General features: G+C 36.4%; 3 protein-coding genes across 5 annotated transcripts in view; 1 reads left to right on the top strand and 2 right to left on the bottom strand.

The window, feature by feature from the left end:
* Nucleotides 1-7155, top strand: part of LOC114293947 (uncharacterized) — a 36345-nt gene extending 29190 nt beyond the window's left edge. Inside the window, exons 2-5 of one of the 3 annotated variants that reach the window (XM_082920550.1) lie at nucleotides 2873-2978; nucleotides 5433-6497; nucleotides 6576-6681; nucleotides 6759-7155. In XM_082920550.1, the coding sequence (XP_082776676.1) occupies nucleotides 2873-2978; nucleotides 5433-5720 (394 nt within the window). In that variant the 3' untranslated portion in view covers nucleotides 5721-6497; nucleotides 6576-6681; nucleotides 6759-7155. Of the gene's footprint in view, nucleotides 1-2872; nucleotides 2979-5360; nucleotides 6498-6575; nucleotides 6682-6758 lie in introns of all 3 variants that reach the window. The other 2 variants (XM_082920551.1, XR_014364420.1) reach the window with 2 other exon arrangements.
* An 11457-nt stretch (nucleotides 7156-18612) lies between these two features.
* Nucleotides 18613-19176, bottom strand: LOC145821775 (uncharacterized). Its single transcript, XM_082918338.1, has 2 exons — nucleotides 18757-19176; nucleotides 18613-18660 (listed from the first exon to the last, which is right to left on the bottom strand). The coding sequence occupies exons 1-2, from the start codon at nucleotides 19174-19176 to the stop codon at nucleotides 18613-18615; spliced, it is 468 nt and encodes a 155-aa protein (XP_082774464.1).
* Nucleotides 19177-19308: 132 nt separating this feature from the next.
* Nucleotides 19309-20800, bottom strand: LOC145821773 (PKS-NRPS hybrid synthetase cheA-like). The gene is made up of 2 exons (XM_082918337.1): nucleotides 20052-20800; nucleotides 19309-19960 (listed from the first exon to the last, which is right to left on the bottom strand). Exons 1-2 carry the CDS (start codon nucleotides 20798-20800, stop codon nucleotides 19309-19311), a joined length of 1401 nt encoding a protein of 466 aa, XP_082774463.1.
* Between the last annotated feature and the right edge of the window lie 3837 nt (nucleotides 20801-24637).

Below are 24637 nucleotides of genomic sequence, written 5' to 3'. Positions count from 1 at the left end.
TAATGACCCGAATGTCCACCCGAGTTCTGGCATCGAAATTTTAGGTAATCCTATTCCTTCTATTTCCGACCTTGATGTACCTATAGCAATTAGGAAAGGTGTCCGAAATTGCATTAAACATCCTATTGCAAATTACCTCTCCTATCAAAGACTGTCTAAAAACCATAGAGCTTTCACATCTAGGATTTCACACTTGTTTGTTCCAAGGAATATACAGGAAGCATTGGATGATCCGAATTGGAAATTAGCAGTCATGGAGGAGATGAATGCTTTAAGGAGAAGTGGTACTTGGGAGATAGTTGATCTACCCAAAGACAAGAAAACAGTTGGGTGTAAATGGGTGTTTACGATAAAATGTAACGCAGATGGAAGCGTTGAGAGATACAAGGCGAGACTGGTAGCTAAAGGCTTCACTCAAACTTATGGGATCGACTATCAGGAGACGTTTGCTCCTGTTGCTAAAATAAATTCCATCAGAGTACTGTTATCTCTTGCAGTAAATTCAGATTGGCCTCTACATCAACTTGACATTAAAAATGCATTTCTCAATGGTGATCTTGAAGAGGAGGTGTACATGAGCCTACCGCCGGGATTTGAGCAGAGACTTGGAAGTGATAGAGTATGCAGATTGAACAAGTCATTATATGGACTCAAACAATCACCAAGAGCGTGGTTTGAACGCTTTGGGAAGGCAGTTATCAGTTGTGGCTTCTCGCAGAGTCAAGCAGATCACACAATATTTTATAAACATTCAAAAAACAGTAAAATTGCAATTTTGATTGTTTATGTTGATGACATCATTTTAACTGGTAATGATGAAGCAGAGTTAGCAGCCCTCAAAGAGAAACTCGCAAAAGAATTTCACATTAAGGATCTGGGAGCCCTCAAGTATTTCCTCGGAATGGAATTTGCAAGATCCAAGGAAGGTATATTCGTTAATCAGAGAAAATATGTTCTTGATCTCCTTGGAGAAACAGGTATGCTTGGTTGTAAGATGGCGGAGACTCCGATCGAGCCTAACTTGAAGTTACAAGCTGCTAAGGCTGAAGAAGTCAAAGAGAGAGAACAATATCAGCGACTTGTAGGGAAATTGATTTACTTGTCTCATACACGGCCTGATATTGCCTTTGCAGTCAGCATGGTAAGTCAGTTCATGCACTCACCAGGGGCAGAGCACTTTGAGGCCGTTTATAAGATCTTAAGATATTTGAAAGGAACTCCAGGGAGAGGCTTACTATTCAAGAAACATGGACATCTTCAAGTTGAAGTATACACAGATGCAGACTGGGCAGGAAGTGTTACAGACAGGAGATCAACATCCGGATACTGCTCCTTTGTAGGTGGGAACCTAGTTACATGGCGGAGTAAAAAACAGAATGTGGTAGCTAGAAGTAGTGCAGAAGCAGAGTTCAGAGCTGTTGCCCATGGAATCTGTGAAGTAATGTGGATTAAAAGAATTCTTGAAGAATTAAAGCTTTCTCACCCGACACCTATGAAGGTCTATTGTGACAACAAAGCAGCTATATCTATAGCTCATAATCCAGTTCTACATGATCGCACAAAACATATAGAAGTGGATAAACATTTCATCAAGGAGAAAATCAATGCTGGCATAATCTGTATGACCTACCTTCCAACAGGTGAACAATTAGCTGATGTGCTAACGAAGGGACTACACAAGAAGCAATTTGATAAGCTGACTAGCAAGCTGGCTATGGAAGATATCTTCAAACCAGCTTGAGGGGGAGTGCTGGAAATTGTGTTCATGCATATAATATGATAGTGGTGTTGGTGGTAGATAGTGGCATGTATAGAATATGATAGTGGTGTTGGTGGTAGATAGTGGTATGTATAGAATATGATAGTGGTGTTGGTTGTAGATAGTGGCATGTATAGAATATGATAGTGGTGTTGGTGGTAGATAGTGGCATGTATATAATAAGATAGTGGTAATATATAATATGTAAGTGGCATATAATGGGTTATGATGATGTTTGTAATATCTCCTATATAAGGAGTGTCATTTGGTCTTGTAAGATAAGAAGTTTTGAATATAACAGAAATATATTCCTTCTTCCTCATATTTTCGGAGTTCTTCTTCTTCATATTTTCTAAGTGCTTCCACAAGTATAATAATTAAAAATAATTTTATACATCTAAGTTCAATAAAAGAAATTTTTGCCACAAGTGTAATATGGATTTATGACATATAAAGTCATTAATTAATGAAATAAAATGTACAAAAACTCATTTTATAGTGATTTAAAAATATGAAATGTATTGGATCATACTTAAAAATTATCAAAAATTTATCAAAGTTTATGTTATTATCCAATAAATATGATTTTGAAAAAAAAAAAATATGCGTATCGGTAAGTTTTTTTCAAATTGTGCGAAAAATAAAAAAATCCGCAGTTTCGGTTACCGCAACCGTTACAGACCTTGTACCAACAGCTTTCATAGGAAGAGAAAGGGGGCACTAACATGTTGAAGTCTACGAAAAGAACATTGGTTGCAGGATTATTTGAGGTTTTTGTAATGTTAAGGTTTCAACTTGTAAGAAGCTAAAGAAGTTGAGTTCCCATGAAATTGAAAACTTGGAGTGCTTGGCACAAGGAAAAGAGACTTTGAGGTGTTTTTTACCTACACAAAAATCCTCTTACAAGCAGACTTCTAATCCTTCAACAATGAAGCATTATATAGTTGACACATACTAAAAAGCATGAACTCAGTTATCAAAAAAAAAAGCATGAACTCCTTTTTTTATTTATTTATTTTTAACTTGGACCTTGTTGTGATGTGTAAGATGCACTGGTCCCATTAGAATTTTCCCCAGTGACATTATTGTCTACAATTGTTATTTTTCTGGTAGGTGTAAGCCTGATGCTGAAACTTACAATGCCCTCATCAATGCACATGGTCAAGCTGGTCAATGGCGTTGGGCAGTGAATATTATGGAAGATATGCTTCGGGCATCTGTGGGTACTCTTATTCCTTATCAAACTAGTGCTTGTAATGATTTTCTTTTCATGCTTAGATGTTATCTTTGGAGAACGTAATATTTGTTATTACTTGGAAACTTCATCATTTTGGGTTCATTTCTATTATTACTACTATCATGATAACAATTTAACATAGTTCACCTCTTTCTTCATTATATCACTTGTAATATTCTTTATGGATTTTTGTTAGTATAAATTTTGATAGCTCAAGTCATGGTTTTAAATCGTAGTGTAATGTTAGCTGGAGTCTTATCTAATATATAGTAGGAATTCACAATGGGAAAGGCTACCGTGTACACCCAAGAAGGGTGTATATGGTATGCACTTTATAAAAAAAAGTATAACTTTTATCACAAAATGTATAACTTTTTGCTTATCACAAAAAATTTAACTTTTTTGTTCATCACAAAAAGTATGACTTCAACTTTAGGATGTACACCATAACTTCACCATTCATAACTTTCACCTAAAAAATCATGACTTCCATCACAAATATTCGCAACTGTGTTTTTACAAGTGCACTTTTTAGGGGGTGCATATTGTAGATTTCCCATTGGAAACTAAACTCATAATTATTTTTTTGAAGTACTAACACATGCCAAAAAACTCATTGATAAATATGTTCTAAACCTATTTATCACAATTTGAATGTATAATGATTTTTAATCGATGTTGTGGAACCTAAAACATTTTTGTTCATAAATGATATTGAATTTTATGTTGTTTAAGGTCAAAAAGTGGAGAAATTCATCTAGTAAGGAAATTTCAGTAACTAGAATAATTGGAAATGCTACTAGAATGGAAAGTTGTAAAAATAAAACAACACGAAGCCAATTCATCTTACAAGTTACAACACACAAGATATTGAAGAGAACACATGGTATATAACACTAAATTTCCTAAATAATATTTATATATATAAAAAAATCATTGCCAAAAAAAGAAAGAAGAAAAAGCACTTGAAATCAAGTACATCTGTGGATATGAAGCAACTAGCCTTAACACCAAGAAGAAATACCAATATCAAGCTTGAACTTTGAAGTTTTGAGCCCTAATGGAGTAGATTACAGTATTTCGAACATGTAGAGTGCAGCTGCAGAGAGGGAAAGGAAGAAAAAGGAGTGTAAAATGTGATCCATATAGCATTTGGGTGTGTTTATGTTGACTGTAGCTGTAACGGCCGCATTGGCTAACTAATGGCCAATACAGCTTGTTAAGGTACCGTAATGGCTGATACAGTGTCACTCTTTCTTACTGCTAATATATTACCTTGTACCTAAATCAGCCTTCAAATTCCTGTTACATAACGGCTGGTATGTTATGTAACAGGCGTTATGTAAAACCATGGTTTAGATGCTTAGTTATTTATTAAATTTTCGATCTACTGGTACATATGGCTGACACAAAATATAGTTGCAAATTATGATCATTCTAGAATTTCAGGTGGAGTTTTGGAAGGATTAGCTCTAATTTTTGCATGATCTGATTTAAATTGACAGGGTTGTTGAAGGAAATCAGTGTGGTTTGTGGGAACAAAAGATTTAATTAGTTTGAAAATAGGTTTAGTTAATTTGGAGTAGTGTCTATTCTTTGTATTTAGCACTGGAAAGGGAAGATCCTATCAGAGTTTTGATAAATAAGTTATTATATGAAAAAGTCAGTGACTTGAAAAGTGAAAAAATAAAATAAAATAAAATTGGTCAGAGTTCTCTCTATTACAATAAATCACTTGAATTGAAGGAATTGAGACGTAGATTCTTTAGTTGGAGAAGTATTTCAACTTGTCAAATAGTGTTTTGTTTATTTAATTTTTCTAGTGGGATGTGACATCTACAGATCGTCATCATGTTAGAAATATACCAACTCAGGAACTAAGATACATTCAGATTTACTTTACACTTGACTTGTGCTGGTAATTTTGCGAGTAATTTACTTTTTGAGAGAAATTATGAAACTCCTACTCAGCAACACTTTGCCTTGGAGGTTGCGTCATTTTTTATCTGCCTAGTTGCCTTGGTGATCTTAATTGAATGTCCCTTGCTGAATTCTATTGCAATCCTAGGTTTCTTGCTAGCTTAAAGGTTTTGAATGCATAAAGCAATTTAGTTAGTCATGGTGATCTATGGTTTTGTGGTTATTGATTATAATTGTTATTTAGGAATGCGTGAATTTTTTATGTTGTTCTAGCATCATGCATAACTCTTCTATTAACAATTTCTATCTTGTTTATTCTTATTATGGAATATTATCTGTCGTCATTTTATTTGTTGTCATTATCTGAAATCCATAATACGTCTCTGATGCCATCTTTCTACAGGATAGATCTTTGATTTTTATTTGTATAATTTATTTGTGCAGTTTCTCCAGTCTCTGAGGCCATCATTCTACAGAATACATCTGTGACCTTAGCTTATTTAAGTTATTGTGCAGATTCCTCCTAGTCGATCAACACATAACAACTTGATCAATGCATGTGGATCTAGTGGAAAATGGAGAGAAGCTCTGCAAGTTTTCAGGAAGATGACAGAGAATGGAGTTGGGCCTGATCTAGTGAGACACAATATTGTTCTGTCTGCTTACAAAAGTGGAGCTCAGTATTTGAAAGCCCTGTCCTATTTTGAACTAATGAAAGGGACAAGTATCCGTCCCGACACCACTACCCTTAATATTGTGATACATTGCCTGATAAAGCTTGGACATTATGGGAAAGCTAATTGATATTTTCAATTCAATGAGGGAAAAAAGAGCAGAGTGTCATCCTGATATTGTGACATTCTCTAGCATGATTCATTTGTATTCTGTTAGTGGATAGATTGAGAACTGCAAGACTGTTTTAACACCATGATTGTAGAAGGCTTACAACCCAATATTGTTTCTTATAATGCTTTGATAGGTGCCTATGCTTCAGATGTTATGAGTGAAGAGGTCCTGTCAATTTTCAACAAGATAAGGCAAAATGGTTTTCGACAAGATGTTGTGTCTTATACATCTTTGCTCAATGCGTATGGAAGATCTGAGCAACCTGAAAAGGCCCGGGAAATATTTGACCTGATGAAACGAAACAATTGGAAGCCAAATGTGGTAAGTTACAATGCACTGATAGATGCCTATGGATCTAATGGGTTTCTAGCCAAAGCCATTGAAGTGCTGCGTGAGATGGAACAAAATGGGATGCAGCCAAACATTGTCTCAATTTGTACCCTCTTGGCTGCCTGTGGGCGTTGATTGATTCCATACTTTCAGCTGCTGAAATGCGATTGCGTATAACTCTGCCATTGGAAGTTGCCTGAATGTGGGGGAGTATGAGAAAGCTTTGAAGTTACATAGATCTATGAGGAAAAAGAAAGTTATACCTGATTCTGTTACTTACACTGTGCTAATAAGTAGTTGTTGTAGGATGTCAAAGTATGATGAAGCTCTAGAATTTCTTAGGGAGAAAAAATTCCCTTGTCCAAGGAGGTGTACTCATCTGCGATCTGTGCCTACAGTAAACAGGCAAGGTTTTGGAAAACTTATCTCTAAGTAATCACTTACATGACTTGAAAGGAATCTCATCTGTATACAAATTTTCAGGGTCAACTCACTGAAGCAGAATCTATGTTCACCATGATGAAGAAGGAAGGTTGTTGGCCTGATGTTATTACATATACCACAATGATACATGCATATAATGCTGTGGGTAAGTAATTTAATTATCTGACATTGACTAGAAGGATATACATGATGAGCTAAACTTAAAGAGTTCTCTAATTGCAGAGAATTGGGAAAAAGCATCTGCAATACTTTTGGAAATGGAAATGAATGATGTCCAACCGGATGCTATTGCTTGTTCATCTCTGATGAGTGCTTTCAATAAAGGATGCCAACCAGCCAAAGTATTGTCTCTTGCAGAGTCTATGCGAGGCAAGGACATCCCCTTTAATGATGTTACCTTCTTTGAAATGGTCTCGGCCTGTAGCATGAAAGTTCAATTTGTTTTAGCCCAGCCCATTAAAAAAAAAAAAAAAACGTTCAATTTGCTTTCAATCTTCTGCCTCAAGTTTTAAGCTTAAATACATTGTATTGCACTCTCTCTCTCTTGAATATGCCTGACTGTTCCAAAATCTTGTGTTTCTGTTCTTTGTGCTGTTCTTGACTTTGCATTCTATTCTGAACGAGTAATGCTAAGGATCCCCCAAAAAAAAAAAAAAAACCACTACCCAACACAATACTATTGTGTAGAATTTTTGGTATTTTTTTTGGAGTCTCTAGCATTTTTTATTCTAAACTCCATGAACAATAGTTATGACTTGCCATTTGCAAATGTAAATAATTCTCTTTATAGTGTAATGGCAAATATAAATAATTATCTTTATAGTGTAATTTGAGTAACCATCTTGCTGATATATCACGACATCATAGCCAAATGGTATTTGTGTGATTTAATATGATCCCAAAGATTGGCTACATCAGATCTATTAATACTAAACATAGGTTCACATATCTCTCACACATTTATTGGATGCAAGGGATACTAATTGTGAAGATACACACACTCCCCCTGTAATGCCCCAAATTTTGAAAAGATTAATTAGGCGAAAACTAATTAACCTATGTGAAATTTGAATAAGTAGAAATCCATTTCTCTTACTAATTAAACTCACAACCTCCAACTATTTTAATAATGAAATGAAAGAAATCAAGGAAAGGATAAATATTCATTAACTAACCATTTGATTTATAGAACCGGGATTAATTACATGACAAAATGACAAAAAGACCGTTGCCTAAAATTAATACTAGGTATACAATCTCCAGTCCAAAAGGTGAAATCCCTCTCTAAGCTTAAGAAGCCGGTCTCCGATTCAAACGTGAAATGTAGGGGGTGAGCAAAAAAAGAACGTGCTTTCCATGGATCCATAACTATGCGTATGCATGCAATGACAATCACATAAGAGAATATATTACGGGTTGAATTAAACCATATCATTTCTTAACAATTTTTCCAACGCAACCGAAACCGGCAACATTAGCCACTCATAACACAATCATCATTTCTAAGGTTTATTCACAAGTTGTCTTCCTTCATCCCTGAGATACAATATCGGGAATACGCGGAGGTTATGATCCTCAGTCCAAATTCTCGGGCTCTAACTGGCGGATAGTCTTCTATTACCATCCCATCGCATTTGTGTCAAACTATGCCAACTGGCAAACTTAACCATTCATTTTGTACAAATAAATGATTAACAAGAAGCAAGGATAAGGGAAGGCAAGCCCTAAAACTTCATCAAATCTACTGCAACAATCCTGACCAAACGAACATATAGCGGTCAACCGCTCTTCCCACCGGCTGGATAATGATGGAGAAATTGTAAAACTCATCAAGACGAGGAGGAGTGCCTCATCACGAGAAATTTAGTGTAAATAAAAAAGAATGTAAAGGACAAGGCAACCATCATGGAGATGTGAAAAACAATCTAAGAGAAAAGGAGAGAAAAAAAAGCGGGGGAAATATCAAATTTGAACAATTAATTACTGATCAATGAGAAACTTTATAAATATATTAATAATTAAAATTGTAAACTTTTTCATGCATATGTAATTATTTTTTCAAAATCTCACTAAGATGTAATTACCCCCCAAAATAACAGGTCTTTAATAGTATATTAATCTATTTTAAAAATAAAAAAAAAATCTGGTATGAAACCCAAAATACTTGACGGTTGTGTAACTTTTTGGGTTGGGGGAAGGTGGGAATGTTGAAGGGCGTCCTATCAGGTTTCAAAGCATCTCAACCCATTTTTAAATGGCCATACGATGAATCCAAGCAAAATCAACCTCCAACAATGTATGACGTTGTGAATTGAAAATCTCCCTTGGACATGGATTGATAGAGATAAATCTCTTTTTGCTAATTTTTTTCCTGGACTAGACAACTGAAGAACTTGAGCCCTTGCCATCAAGGTTGAGGGACCAATGAGGTACGACAGCCTACTAGGCTGGCAGTCTCTGGAATGATAGATTTTCTAATTGTATCATAGATTCTTGTACTGGGCTATTATTTTCCAAAACTGACATTTGAATTTTGTCTGAAGGCTACAAGATTGGAGGACAACAATGGATCTGATAAAAATGATGGAACCTTGATTCCCTGTTATTTCAGTTGGACTTCTGAATCAGCTTCTGCATTTTATTGGAAAATCTGGGAAGATTGAGACTATGATGAAGGTAATTGAACTATTTTTTTTTTAAGTATGGAAAATATTATAACAATGCAAAGCTCAAAGATTGCCTCTTGTAGGTAATTTAGTTTTTGTTCTGCTCTAATTCTTTTTTTCTTTTTATTTCATGTATGTTCAATCAAGAAGTTCTATAAGCACTGGTAAGTGTCTGATGGTTTTGTTTAGCATATTTACTCATTTTTATGCTATGCAACAGGAATCCTAATTAGGTTATTAGAATTCAAATTGACCTCTCAATGTTGTGACAAATTTCTTCCGGTTTTTATCACATTTGTAGTTGTTCTATAAAATAGCAGCAACTGGTGCAGATCAACTTCTCTACTTATTCAATTTTGTTGAAGAATCTTTTGGCTGCTGTAAATTGGAGGAAAATGTTAACGCAACTGCATCAAACTTCAGTTGTGCTACCTTTTATATCTCATAATATGGGAAATAATGCATGTCTTGTTTCTTGAATTTACTTCAACATAGTGCTAATTGTTTGAATTTCTTTTAATGAATTGGACTATTAGGATTAGTCCTCCTACATGATAAATGTGGGTCCCGCACAATTATTAGATTGGTTTATACATGTATTTAGGTTAGGATAGTAGAGTCCGGAATCTACTAGGAAACCTAATATGTGTAGGATTTAGTAATTTAATTGTATGGATCTCGGATTTTCATGGGTAGACTATTATAAATAGTCATGTGGATTGTAGGTTTTTCTTGAAAGAGATTGAGAGAGTAGTGAGAGAAAAAATAGAGATGTAAGGGGTGAGAGAAAAAAAATACCGTGAGAGCACTAGGATGACTAAGGGTTGAACTACCCTTGAGCATGGGGTTTGGGTAGTGTGTGGGTTTTGAGTATTTTGACCATCTCACATGTATTTTTTATTTTATTCACAGTGGAACTTCGTCTCCCATGGATGTAGGTAGTTTGAGCCGAATCACGTAATATGTGAGTGATTGATTTTTCTCTTTGGTATGCGCATGGTGTGTTTCCGTTCGCGTTGGTGGGATATGGTATAAATCTTAACATGGACAACATTTCAAAGTTATCAAGCATTGATGCATTTGTATCTGTAAACAAAACATATCCTAAGTTTCTAGGTTAAAGTGTAGAGGTCTGAGTGTCTAATTGCTGTAGATTGAAGATGTTCAATGTAGGGATGGCAATTTGATCCGTCCCTGCCCCTCTCTCCAATAGTGGTGGATTCCCACCATTTTTTTTTCAAATTAGGGTCAGGTTCAGTCAGATTTTTAAAGAACAATTGAGGGGATAAGGGTCCCTCGCCTTGTTTAGGTTCTATAATTTTAAAAGTTTACCCCTACAATTATTTAGTATTAGGAAAATACCTGAAGTGTATAAATATAATCTTTTAGGTTTAGGGATTTCATTTTAGCCTCTCACGCTTATGTGAATTGTAAAAACAGCAAGTGTAGTTTTCCATACTTCATTGGAACACTGTGGTGGGGGTGGAAGGGCCTGGTGTTGATTGGGGGTGAAGAGGCTGCATTCCATGGCAAAAATGTGTTTTTTTTTCTTCCTCCGGATATATGTTTTTTTTCTTTTTTTTTTTTGGAATGTTCCTCGTTCTCATATTTGGCAAAGAAGCACTGGCTCTGTGGCCTCATTGTTGCTGAGCTGGTCAATCTAGTACAGATTGAAAAGAGGGTTTTCTTTTACATTTTCTTAGGATTATGGATGGGGTGGGGGAAACCATTCTCCATTAGGGGGATGGGATGCTCAAAATATTCCCATAAGGGATTGGAGTGGGGATCGGGGAATGTAACATACTAGGGGATTGGAGATGGGGAATAGGAAATCCGGCCCCCCCTCCCCCCCCGCGCACCGTCCCGCCCCGTTTTTTAGCGACTATGCAAATTGTGCTTCAATCCAATCTTACATAAAACTGCATGAGCATTTTGCATTAGGTTAGGACACATTATGCATAAAGTCATCAAGTGTTTAACATATTATAGATGAGTCAAGTAAAAGTAAAGTAGTCAAAACTTCTCACACTTGGTTTCTGTGAGGGTATGCGAAAGGATAAAACGTCAAAAATACTAAATCTGAATATCACATGATTAGTTTGTTTGCATTTTTGTAATGTAGAGTTGAAAATAGGAATTAGAATATCTTAGGTTAAGGTAAATACCTTATATTTGAGAAATCACTACTTTTAACGTCTCTCAAAATTTTTAGATTTTGTTCTTGGATAGGAGAGTTGATTTTTTAGTTATTTGAGTTTTCGTTGTTTTAATATTTTTACGAATTTAAATAAAGGGTAAGTAGTTATTTGCGTGTAATATCTTAGACATATACTTGAATGATGTGTAGTGTAAATAAGCTTGTGCAATGAACATTGCTTTGCAAAGATCTAGGGAGGTCTGCTCGAGCGGGCACATGCACTTGGCATACATGTTCTGGGGAAAGTATGCAGGCACCCTTTGTGGAGATACAAAAAGCTTCGCTCACTACCCACTCTACATACCTTGAGCAGCCATGCAGGATTTTACCCAATTCATTTCTTGTTTGGATATCACCTCCAAAGCCGATGTAGAACAAGATTTTTACAATTTTTATGATTTTGGAATTAGATTTTGACTAGGATTTTGTTATTTAGCCTAAAGTAGCCTAGAAGATCCGAAATAGGATCGCAAGTGGAGGCAAGGTGATGGAAGTTCTACTTGATATTTGATTATGTCGGACCCATCATATGTAGGATTGACCTGTCAGTGTGTGAATTAGTTAGGTTTCCTTTTATGTATCAATTTTAAGTTTTTGATTTTAAAATTATTTGTTCTACAAGTATTAGGTTTAATTTAGCCATGTAAGCCTATGGGCATAAGGGAGATTTATTCATTCACTTAATAATATTTTCGGGAAATTCTATTTCCACCCACCTAATAAACTCATAGCACATCTTTTTCTCAATACACATCCCTATTAATTTAATTATTAAGTAATTATCTCAATCCACATTTTTAAAATTACAAATAAATCCTCCACTCATAACATATACACACACTTTACCCTCAAATACACACACTTCAATTTACCCCAATTTACGTTTCTACTTCCACCCACTTTGACTAAAGTGACTTGGTTCAAACAGGAAGAAGAAGAAGTTCAAACAGCAAAAAAAAAAAAAAAAAAAAAAAAATCTGCACTTTCCTCACCTCCATTGAAGATTTCAAGAGCTCTATTGAAGATCTACTAAACAGTGTTGAAAATCTTGTTTAAGGTAAGAAATCTTTTAATTTTATTATTAAATTTATCATTTTGTTATTACATTGACAATTTTCGAATCTCTCTTCACTCCACCTTTTCTATTTAATGTTGTGGCAGAAGGTCTTAATATATTGTTGGAAAGGGCAAAGCAGCTGGGTTTGATCAAGGGTGCGGTTGTGGGTTTTGATCTTAGGATCACGCACTTGCAATTTGCTGATGATATTATATTGTTCTGTGAAGCTGAATGGGAGGAGATATTAAATATTAAGAGAATATTGAGATGCTTTGAAATTCTGTCGGGCCTGCAAATCAATTACCATAAAAGTGTGGTATGTGGGGTGGGTATATCGTCAACTCTATGTCAAGAGTTTGCCTCTAAATTACACTGCATTTATCAAAAACTACCTCTGAAGTACTTGGGAATGCCTTTGGGAGCTAGCCCTAGTAGAAAGTTGACTTGGCAGCTTGTGATTGAAAAGTTTAAATTAAAGTTTGCCTCATGGAAAAGAAGGTTTCTCTCCTTTGCAGGTAGATTAACACTTATAAAAGCTGTGCTGTCTAGTTTGCCTATATATTATCTTTCTCTGTTTAAGATGCCTACAGGAGTAGCAAAAGAGATTGCGAAAATCCAATCAACTTTTCTTTGGGGAGGCTCGAACCTTAGAAGGAAAATCCATTTGGTTAAATGGGGAGAGGTTACTCTTAGTAAAAGTGAAGGAGGGTTGGGGGTGAAAAGAACTGATCTGATGAATGTATGTCTACTATTAAAATGGTGGTGAAGGTTTGGGGCAGAAGAGAAAGCCCTGTGGAAGGATGTGATTTGCAAAAAGTACTATGGTTCTACCGATGAGTGGTCACCTGCACTTGTAAGAGGTGGAATGATGTCTAAAATATGGGAAGATATTGTGGGAATTGTAGTATCTAAACCTGAAGTGCTGGGCTTTTTTAATTCGAATACTACAATTGAACTTGGGGATGGCTTGAGGGCAAAGTTTTGGCTTGATAATTGGGCTGGTTCTGTTTGCTTGAAGGTTTTGTTCTCTAGACTCTTTTTATTGGCTCTAAATAAATCTGAATCTGTGTATACAGTGAGAGCTAGAGTTGGTCAACATGATTGGCATTCATTGTTTCGAAGGAGTTTATTTGTATGGGAAATGGAGGAATTAGATAGATTGAAGGGCATGTTGCGTAATGCAGCTGAGTTAAGGGGGAATGTCACTGATAAACTGAAATGGATGGCGGACCCTTCAGGAGTGTTTTCTGTCTCATCAGCAAACCATTGGTGCGAATCCTCCTTGGGTTCTACTTTCAGGATAACAGAGTGCATCTGGAAGAATGTGGCGCCCCCAAAAGTCCAATTCTTTGGATGGCTTGCTTGGAAGAGAAGGATTAAGACTTCGAACTACCTTCAAAGGATGGGGATTCTGGAGAATTATACTAGTTTACATTGTGTGTTCTGCAATGAGGAGGAGGAAACAGACAACCATGTACTCCTGCATTGTCCTTGTGTTTGGTTAGTATGGTCCAAAATTATGAGATGGTGGGGTATTCAATGGGTGATACCAAAATCAGTGGATGAGCTGCTTCTTTGGTGGTCAGGATCAAAGTTCAAAAAATTAGAGAAGAAGATTTGGAGAATCATTCCGTTGGCGGTGCTCTGGTCAGTATGGAAGTTAAGGAATGATTGTATTTTCAACAATGCCCAACCCAGCTTGGAGGAACTCTGTGAATTGATCAAAGTGAGAATTGCAATATGGGTCAAAGCATCATGCTCAGGTTTGCCCCTCTCAGTAAATGACATTATGTTTAATCTACATCAAATTAGACTTTGCTATAGGTGATATCTGTTAATTTATAATTCTGGGTTGGTCTGGGGTGGACTGCTGCTGGGGTCTGTTGATATCTGTTAACTTGGGTCTGGGGCGGACTGCTGCTGGGTGAGTAATGTTATGCTGTCTATTCTATTTTCGGCTCTGTTTGCTGCTGATATCTGTTAATTTGGGTCTGGAGTGGACTGCCTGCAGAGTGTACTTGCCACTGTTATGTTGTTTGTTCTGTTGTTTCTTAAGGGTCTGTCGAGTAAAGAATGTTAGAGGTTGGAGCATGTCTATCTGCTGTTGATTTTGGAATTTTTTGTTGTGAGTATTGCTTCAGTCAAGGAGTTATACTGATCTGGATCAATTTTGGTGGGCTGTATCAGTTATTGGTTAGGTGTACTGTATGTTGATTGGCAATACTTGCTAGGTGAGTTTCAGGGCAATAGAGGTTCAATGCTGGTGAAGTATAGCAGCAGTCATGGAGGTGGACTGACCTAGATCAATTCTAGTGGGGTCTGCTGTGTATGCTATGTCTTGGAGTAGTGTATGCTATGTCTTCATATGGGGACATATTATCTATTTGGTTTTTTCACAAGGCTACTACTGATCTATTTGGTTTAGACTCAAGGCTCCATCTGGGGACATATTATCTGTTTGATTTTACCACAAGGTTGCTATTGATCTCTTTGGTTTCTTCTCATAGCAGCACACCCAGCTGGTTAGTCTCTCTTAGAATTGGCTGATTGTTGAATGTTGCTGCTAATGGTTGGGTTGTTCAGGTGGCTGTTCTGCCTTGGTTGTGTTTTTTCTCTTCGTTGGTCCCTCACCAACTATGGGGTGCTAGCAAATGATAGGATGAACTTTTTGGTGCCAACCTAGTTGGGATCAATTAGCTCATTATGATGCGTTGCACTCCCATGCCCTTTATTGATGTATTTAGCTTGTTTCCTTGTACTTGTTTTTTCATCAATAAAGTTTCATTTTGCCGATCAAAAAAAAAAAAAAAGTATGTTTTTTCCTCGGCACTAGGTTGCTGAATATGTGTGTTTCATTCGGCACTTGGTTTGCGAATATTGTGTATAATTTCGGCCAGTAATTCCGGAAAAAATACATAATTTCATTCTTTGATTTCCGAATTTATTATATATGTTCGGTTCAATTTTTTCGAATAAATTCAATAATTTCGGTACTTAATTGTTGAAATATTTTTTTATGTTTGGTCCTGAAGTACCAAATGGGTTTTTTTTGTTTTTGTTTTTAGTAATACATGATATAGAACCAGGTTAACAAAGGCCACCAATATTTGTTTTACATTAATTTTATTTTATGGGTATGTTTATATATATATATATATATATTTTTTTTTTTCCCGAAATTGAATGCATAACAATAGAAACAAAAATCTGTGTAGTATTGGTATTTCCACATGATATTGTTAGCTTAGTAGTTGGGTCTTCATAAATTTTGTTAGCTAAATAGCTGAACAAAACAATTGCATTATATAGATTATTGAAGCTTGAGTTATTTTGCCTTTGGGGTTTGTCATTTCAAAGCATTGAAATTGGTGCCAAATTTGGTCTTTGGTTGTATGCTTACAGGTACAACAAGTTTACAATCAAGGGCATGTAGAAAGACAAGTGATGGGTAGTCATTTGATTGTTTGAAAAATGATGTTGGTATTGATTAATGGTTTATAACTGCGTATTAGATTTCGTTAAGGTGGCATGGTTAGGCTACTTATTACCCGCATTGATGTGATCCTTTTATGGGAGTGCTTATTATGTTTCATTATATTGGGTTGATAAGAACAACTTTTCTTGTGCAGATGGATGTCGGTCCTAGTGAACGTCGGTCGGTAACAGCTTCGAACAGAAGACTCCGTGAATTAAAGAGACGTGGACGTGGACGTGGACGTGCTCGAGTTCGTGATTATGACATGCACATTGCCATGGATGATGATCCTATACATGGTGCACCAGTTATAGATGATATTGCTATGATGATAACCCTACTGGTGATGATGCTGACATTGTTGATGAAGATATCCTTACTTAGCCATTTTTGAGAGGTCCAACTGATCCATCAATCCTTAAAAGTTTTAAAAGTCATGTTGCCGCAGCTATTTGGAATGGTGCTGATGAAAGGGGGCCTTTAAAGTGTCATAATCACTCATCTAAGATTCGTTCGTGGCCGTGGTGGGAACAAGGAAACAACGCTACATTTGTAAACATTGTGGAGATGTCAGGACTTGCACAATTAGCTCGTTGCACGTACCGCTTTGTCAATAAAATTGTAGTGTCTAGTTTCGTTGAGAGATGGCAACCGGAGATAACACCTTCCATTTGACTGTTGGAGAGATGACTATCACATTGGACGATGTCGCCACTATCCTAGGCCTTCCCATTGTAGGCAAATCTATTAGTGTGCGTAAGTTGTCAGAAAGGCGGGCCATTGCATTAGTAGTTAATACCTTCGAAATTGATGAGCAAGGCGTCAGACATGAGATATGTAGTGCTGGAGGCAATTCAGTGAGGCTTGAGTGGTTGAGGGCACACTTTCATAATGTCACAGACAATGATTCAATGGAAAGAATTGCATGTGCAGGTAAAGCATACTTGCTATTTTTGTTGGGTTGTACACTTTTCAGTGATAAGACTTGTACTAGAGTGCCCGTTGTTTATTTGAGTTTGTTGTCCGATTTGACGATTATATCTTCATATGCTTGGGGTGCTGCTGCATTGGCGTACTTATATAGACAGTTGGGGTACGCTAGCAGGTTCGGCGTGAAACAAATAGCCGGTTACATGACACTCCTTGAGGGATGGATTTATGAGCACTTTCGTGGATTCCGATCACACTTGAATATGAATTACACTCGAGACATGCCACATGTTTACTGTTGGACTTCTCGGAGAGAGTCTGGTGAAGAGACACAGTTGTAGGCTTTTCGAGAGGAGCTTGATAGGTTAGGTGTACATGATGTAAGTTGAAAAGTCCTTCAAAATTTGAAACTCTATATCATACAAAATTTACAGTTGTCATATCTTACAGTTTTTATTGTTTGTAGGTTATTTGGGACCCGTACCAGAGTTGCAGAGATGTCCATCCAGGTCATCCAGTTAGGTTCTATCATGGTTGCCTAAAGTGTTTGGAAGTAGTTGAACCATATCACCCTGATAGAGTGTTGAGACAGTTTGACAGAGTGCAGACAATCCCTAATCCACCACTTGGCCCTATGCGTGCTGCTTCTCAAGGAGCCATAGCTCCATGCTACAATGTTATGTATGCATACTTATGGACATCATTTGGGAGGCATGGGACAACCATGTGTTATCTGATCAGAGGAGTACACTGGTACGACAACCTTGGGATTGTGTTCCTGGCTACACGGATTGGTACCAAACCATATGTATGTACAAAACCCAGCGCGTGGTTCTCAAGTGGACCCGAATATCCATCATTATCAGTATCCTAGCCAAGACGCACGTGTATCCTTTTTTTCATTTACATTGCAAATTATTTATGTACACTGTTACAAGTTTGTACATAATGTTATATTTGTTCTTGTAATGCAGCGTATGTCACAGATACATCAGATTACTCATCCTTTCATTGAGGCTGGCTATGAGGACAGTGTTCATCCTGATAGGCTTTACTATGCGATTGATGCAATCGAACAACTTCTTCAAGATCCACATTACTGAATCTGCGCCCAGCACATCCACTCAGGGTCTGCACTCGGCTCTTCCACTGCACATCATTTTGGAGCACATTACACTCACTGGTCACGTAGTTAATAGTAGTTCACAATGTTAGCACAAGTAGTTTCTGATGATGTTAGACAAATATTATTATTATCTTCGGATTATGTATTTTTTAGATTATGTACAAGCACACATGTAGTTTGTGATGGTGTGGATGGATTGAACTACTATTTAGTATATATATATATATATATGTTTACATACTTGTTTAATCTTATTAGTTTTTAATAGCAATTGCACTTGGTTAATATTATTTTCATTACGTTTTGTGTTTAGACAATGTAAAAATAATGACATCCATTTCATAAATTAGAGAACCATAACACATATAATATTTTATTTTTTTTTAAAAAAATTGACCATTACAAAATTCAATGGCAAAATGATATCTACCTCGTTACTCTATGCTAGTAAATCATAAAAACTAATGTCTTAAACCTGTCATTATTACTCTGTAATACCTCAATCTATGTCAACTACATGAAATGTCTCTCGAGTAGCTACATTAGGTCCTATTTTGTCTTTGAATTTTTGAGCGCGGCTAACATATGCATTCTCTCATTCTGACACACAAGGGTGATGGTGAACTCACCAAAGCACATCAATGGGAGGAATTGGATAACCGACTTCCAAAAACTGCACGTACATCCAAAAAATTACATATCTTTACCAAATACATAAAATTTGCAATTACACAAATATTAGACAACAATGTTTGGTTATTTTCATAACTTGTATCTGCACAAAATGATTTCCATTGACAAATCCAATGGCAATCTCGCGACGATCAGCTAGGGTTACTGGCGATGATCTCAAAGGCAAAAAAGTGAGACACTGTTGCAATGACAAGTGGTACAAGACTACATTATAAAATGATGCAATAAGATGCCCCATGTCAAGCATAGTCATCCAATGATCAAAGCCTGGGCTATTTTCAAAATATGAAAGGATGTGTGTCAGCTCCTTAACCCTCTCATGCGAACCATATAGTATGACGTATTCATCTCTGTGATTATTCAATTCAAATAGCAGATCACGCCAAACTTGCACCCAGTCATTCTCTCCAAGACCAAGTAAACCTGCAACAGCTCTAAATCCACAATTCCCATCACCATCTACATTATTCATCAACTTTATGAATGGTATTAACATAGGCGGGAAGTCAGCAACATATGCACTCGGTAAACTTGTTCTTCTACGATATGTCTTTGTCTTCACATTCCGCTTCTTCTCATGCACGTTTGAAGCTCTCTTTTTCTTTGATTGACTGGAAGCTAATGTGCTCTAGCTATCATGCTCATTGTCAACCAACTCAAATGCATACGGGTCACGACGACAAGATATATCAATTTTCTTATGTCCTCGACGTGGATTAGGTTTCACATCGAGCTTAATAAGAAAAGTGCTCGCTGGATTTGCAATTTCCCTCAACTTCTTCAACATATCCAATTGCGTGGCAATATCAGACTCTTCGAACCGCTTCCAAATCAACTCAAGTTCTGGGATACAAGTCAGTTCCAACTTTTGTTCCGTCGGATTATGCACACATATAGTAAGGCGTGTCCAATGTACATGTATGCTACTGAGTGGAATAGGACGGCCTTGTCTTATGTAATCTGCAATCTCGTGAGCACAAGGTAAACCATGGGTGCGCCTAAGAACACACCCACATGTTGCAACATCAATTCTAACTGAATTTGCTCTCTTACTTTCTGCCAACACGTACTCCAATGCACAAATAGACACATTATCCCGGAGCTCTCTGAATTGAGAAGGTTTGAATTGATGTTGTAGAGTTGTCAAACTCTTCTCAAATGATGCTTTAACTTGAATGTGCTGCAACTCAAGTAGACAATGTATTTTTTCAAATGAAACCTCAAATGTCGTTTGACTTGAACCAAATTGCCTCTTCAATCTAGCATGAGCACTCTCAACCCTGTTCATATGGATGTAAACCAAAATAGTCAAGCATAATAATTAAAAGCAACAATATGATTTATAATAAATTAAAAAAAAAAATTTCTTACCGATTGGTTGCTATATTGCCAAAATGCATACACATGTCTGTATGTACCGCAATGAATTTTTCTTTATACAGATTCAACCAACTCACAGTAACATACTTGATTGCCTCCGAATAGTTACTAAAATCTTTATGTAATATTGCAAGGTGATCATTGTATTCCTCTTCAGTCGATGACAATATCAAATAGTTCCATACAGTGTTAAATTTGTCCCATTTTTCTTTTGTCTCAAACATTTTCTTGCATTTTGTCAATACATTCTTATTAATATGCCAATGACAAAACAAATGTCGAGCATTCAGAAAGGTGTTGTCAATGGCATTCATCAAAGCAAGCTCTCTGTTTGTGACAATGACTTCAGGTAAAACACTATCGTCTATAAGATTATGCAATGTTTGTAATGCCCATGTATAATTATCAACCCGCTCAGTTTGCAAGTATGCGATAGCCACGGAGAATGTCATATGAGTTGATATTACTCCCACAATTTCAAGAAGAGGAAGTCGATATCTATTCGTCTTATATGTGCAATCCATAATCAACACACGAGGGAATGTACGAAGCAAATCCAAACTCACTGGATGTGCCCAAAACAAGTTCGTGACAGTCATAGAGCCTTCCTCACATCGATGACGCTCAATGTACTTATGTTTCGCTAATTCACCCAGCAGTTGTTGCATTTGGGATCTACCAACTTTCTGTAGAACCCTACATCGATGTCGTACATTGTAAACTGTCTTCGTTGTGCTCATATTAAGGGCATCCCTCTATTTGAGTGTAATGAGTATCTCTTTTGGTCTTACTAGGCTCTTTGACATATCAACTAATAGCGACTTTTCATTAGCTGACAATCTCCCTGCATATGAATGTCCTTGGAGATGCTCCTCAACTAGATGATTATGCAGCCCGCAAACCACATTCAATGTCCATTCATCGTTTGTTTTCAACTTGAATGCCCTAAATCAAATGGACATTCGCACTTCTTCGTACCAGTTTGTCTCAATAAGTCTTTTGGGCCATCTTTCAACTTTTTACGCAATTTATACTTCCCACTCCGCTCACAAGCAAGATAAATTCATGGTCTCTTACGACCGCCACCATAGTCCGACGTCCTTATAATAATAACAAAGCCATTTCTCCTTCCAATGCCATGCACCCAAGTGAGCAATTCATCTTTGTTGTCGAAAACCTATATACAATGTCACACAGCTTTCATAATAACAAACTAAACAAACTAACTAATACCTGTTAAAAATTTTATGAACTTACAAATTTTATGTTAAAAATTACTTGTTTAGTTGTAAAATGATTAGTACAATCCACTATAATATCCGATCGAACCTCAGATTCTTCAGTGCATGTCATCTGAAGAGGAGGGGGAAAATTTTAATTCGGTTCTACAGATCCGAAATAAATAAAAAAATTCGGCCATAAAAAAGTGAAAATAATAACAAATTTCAGCCCTCTAATACCGAAAATATTAATTTTATTCGGAAAGTTACAACCGAACTAAATTAAAAAAATTGAAATTCAAGTAACGAACTATTCATATTATTTCAGTGTTTGATTTTCGAATTCATTTAAGAAATTCGGCACTGCGTTGCCAACTAAAAAATGAAAAAAAAAAAAAATTACTACACGATTTTACCTTCTCATCACTGATTTGGCTATCACCATTGCTTGAGTTTAAACTTCCATAGGTTTACAACTCTTCCATATCAAAATCAAGTAAAAATTGTTGAATTAATAATTAAATGATGTTAATAATCGAGTATAAACTTAAAGATTAAAGTAAGATGAAAGATGTTTTGTTTGCAAATAACAGAGAAGGGTACAGAGTGTGTAAGAAGCAAAGTGACTACAAAAGAAAAATTAGGGTTTAATTTTTTTGTTTCAAAAAGTGTATATTGAGATATTTTTATTTCTAAAAGATATGTATAGAGAATTTATATATATAATATTAGGTGTGTTGATCAATGGCTATTATAGTAATTTTTAATTAGGATATACTTGTCATTAAATGTATTTTTCATTAGGTGTGTTCCTCGAGTTTATCAAGTGGGTGGAAATAGAATTTCCCAATATTTTCAAGTAGTTTCTATTGTTTTATTTTTTCGTTTTGCTCGAATCCCATGTTTTTCTTAATCTCAGAAGAAGAAATTTTCAAATCACATGTTCTAGATTGAGTCTTTCCAAAAAAATTCCACACTTGCATTGTCTCTTTAATCATTGGTTGTTAGATACAGAGATTGGAGAAAGGATATGCTATAGGGAGGAGGCTGATTAGGTAAGAGCCACATGCTGTGGAGATTGAATGCACGCAGAGATTGTCTGACCTTTTTTGTTAGGTGAACCGAGTAAGGGGTTGTAATTCCTAGCATCTCAAGTCTTGTAACTTCTTGATTTCAGTGAGGGATTTTGGGTTGATTGGGATTATGATTTTTTTTTTTATAATAAAAATTGGAGAGTGTTCTCTTTGACGTTTCCACATAAAATCTTATTCGTATTTGTTCTTTATATATTTCGTGTGTTAAATATATTTTATTGCTACTGAATATTGAATTTGAACTTAATAATTACTTGGTAAATCAAAATTGGTTGATGGTTTTTCAGTTTAGCCTATTCAGAATCACTCCCCTAGGCACAAACACCCAGTCTGCGACTTCAAGTCTTGTTGCTAAAACCTAATATTAAGTGATTGTTTTATGATTATATCTATATGTTCCAAATAAAGTAAATTGTGGCCTAATGTTGTGAATGGATATAAGGTATAGTTTTTTGCTTTGGGGTTTTATTTTTCATTGCTTGGTGTGATGGTACAAGTTTGGGATGTAAAGTATGAAAATGTAGGTTTAAGTTTGAGGCCAGGTTTAAGTTTAAGGCTAGGGACTTCATGGAAATTATAACAACCCTCATTCTGCCTTGGTCATATTCTTGAAGATTTACATGATTTTGGTTTGTTAAGCTCGCATATTGTGAACTTTGAAAATTTGTCTTGGGAGTATGTCTTGTTTTGTGCTGTGGTGTTTTGTCTAAGTATAAGATCCATTCTTTGTTCCTTGCTTTGTGTGTTGAACCTAGGCCATCTATCTTTGCTACCTCACACCTAGGTTACACCTTTGAACCTCTTACACCTAGACCATTAAGTGTCAACACCTAGGATCATCTTGGATCCATCTTGGTTGACCTCCACCTTCACCTTTGCATCTTGGCCGAGATGTGCATCATCTAGGCATCCGAGATCTTTGAACCTTGCAGCCTTGTTGTATACCTTAGCCAACACCTAGCAATCTTGCCTTGTTGTACACCTTAGCCAATACCTAGCAATCTTGTTCCTTAACTTGTATAACCTAGGCCAATGTGTGTCACACCTAGGCCGAGGTGTTACTCCTTCTAGTGGAGGTCTGGAAGACCTCACTTATCCTTTGCTTGTCCGAAGCCTATGTTTTTGATCTAGGGTCCTTGCCTTGTCAGAGTGCCTATGCCACCTTACTTGTTGTATACACGTTGACCTACTCTTGTCTTTTCATTCTGGCACTTTTGTGAGGAGATTGATTAGATAGTGCCATGTGTCCCAGTAGTGAGTATTAGTCAGTAGCAGTTGAGAAACCCATATCAATTGTCATATCTTTGTCTTGAAGAGAGAGAGAGAAACTCTAGGAAGAAGAAGAAGTTCTTAGAGTGAGAGAACTAGATTTCCAAGCTTGATTGCAAACCTTGAATCATTTGATTTGTGTTTTGAGATTAGATTCTTGATCTACTCTTGTTGCTCTTTATGTTAATATAATCACATTGCATGATCTAGCATGATTCATGAGCTATGCATTGATTTAAAGTTTTGTTTTAAAAATAAAGATGATGTTCTTGTGTTCTTAAAGAAAAGGAACTCATATCATGAAAAGTTATGATTTTTAGCATTCATGTTCTTCAAGAGGAAACCCAGATTTCCAAACTTCACTTCCCTAAGTGTAGTGATCGAGACCCACTCTTGTCCAGACCTCACACCTTAGGCCAAGCATTGCTTCTCACCTTGGTCTACCTTGCATGATCACTTGTACCTTAGTCTACCTTGCATGCACACCTAGGCTGACCATGGTACACCTTTGCTGACGCTTTGTAACATCTCGGCTAGGTAGACCACACCTTGGCCCAGACCTCTTGATTTGTCCCAAACCTCCTAATTTCACCCAGCTAGGCCATTTCGGCCCAGTTCACCTCTGTGCATCTGTTCCTAGACCTGGTTTGTACCCATCATGCTTTTCTAAAATGAAAAACATTGATTTAAATCCCAACACATGTTTTGCTTTGTTTTGACTTGGTTTTGGAAAGCAATGTCGAGATCTATGTTACTCATTTGAAGCTTGTTTTGAGAGTGCATTGCATAACCATCTTTGAGCATCTCTTCTTGTTTTTTGAAATGCATTCAATGGATTTTACCATGTACTTGTAGGTCTTGGATCTTTGCCTTAATCCCCTTGATCGAAGAGCTATTGTGAGTGGTATTTTTAATAAAGTTATGTTATAATATTTTGATAAAAGCTTTGCTTTGTTTTGGAAAAGTATTTGATCAAGCATGAATAATTATCTCT

Source organism: Camellia sinensis, chromosome 3, assembly GCF_055761805.1.
Source record: "Camellia sinensis isolate YWXY chromosome 3, ASM5576180v1, whole genome shotgun sequence".
Classification (NCBI taxonomy): Eukaryota; Viridiplantae; Streptophyta; class Magnoliopsida; order Ericales; family Theaceae; genus Camellia; species Camellia sinensis.
Note: the sequence above shows the minus strand (reverse complement) of the source record. Positions and strands in the feature narration are given on the sequence as shown.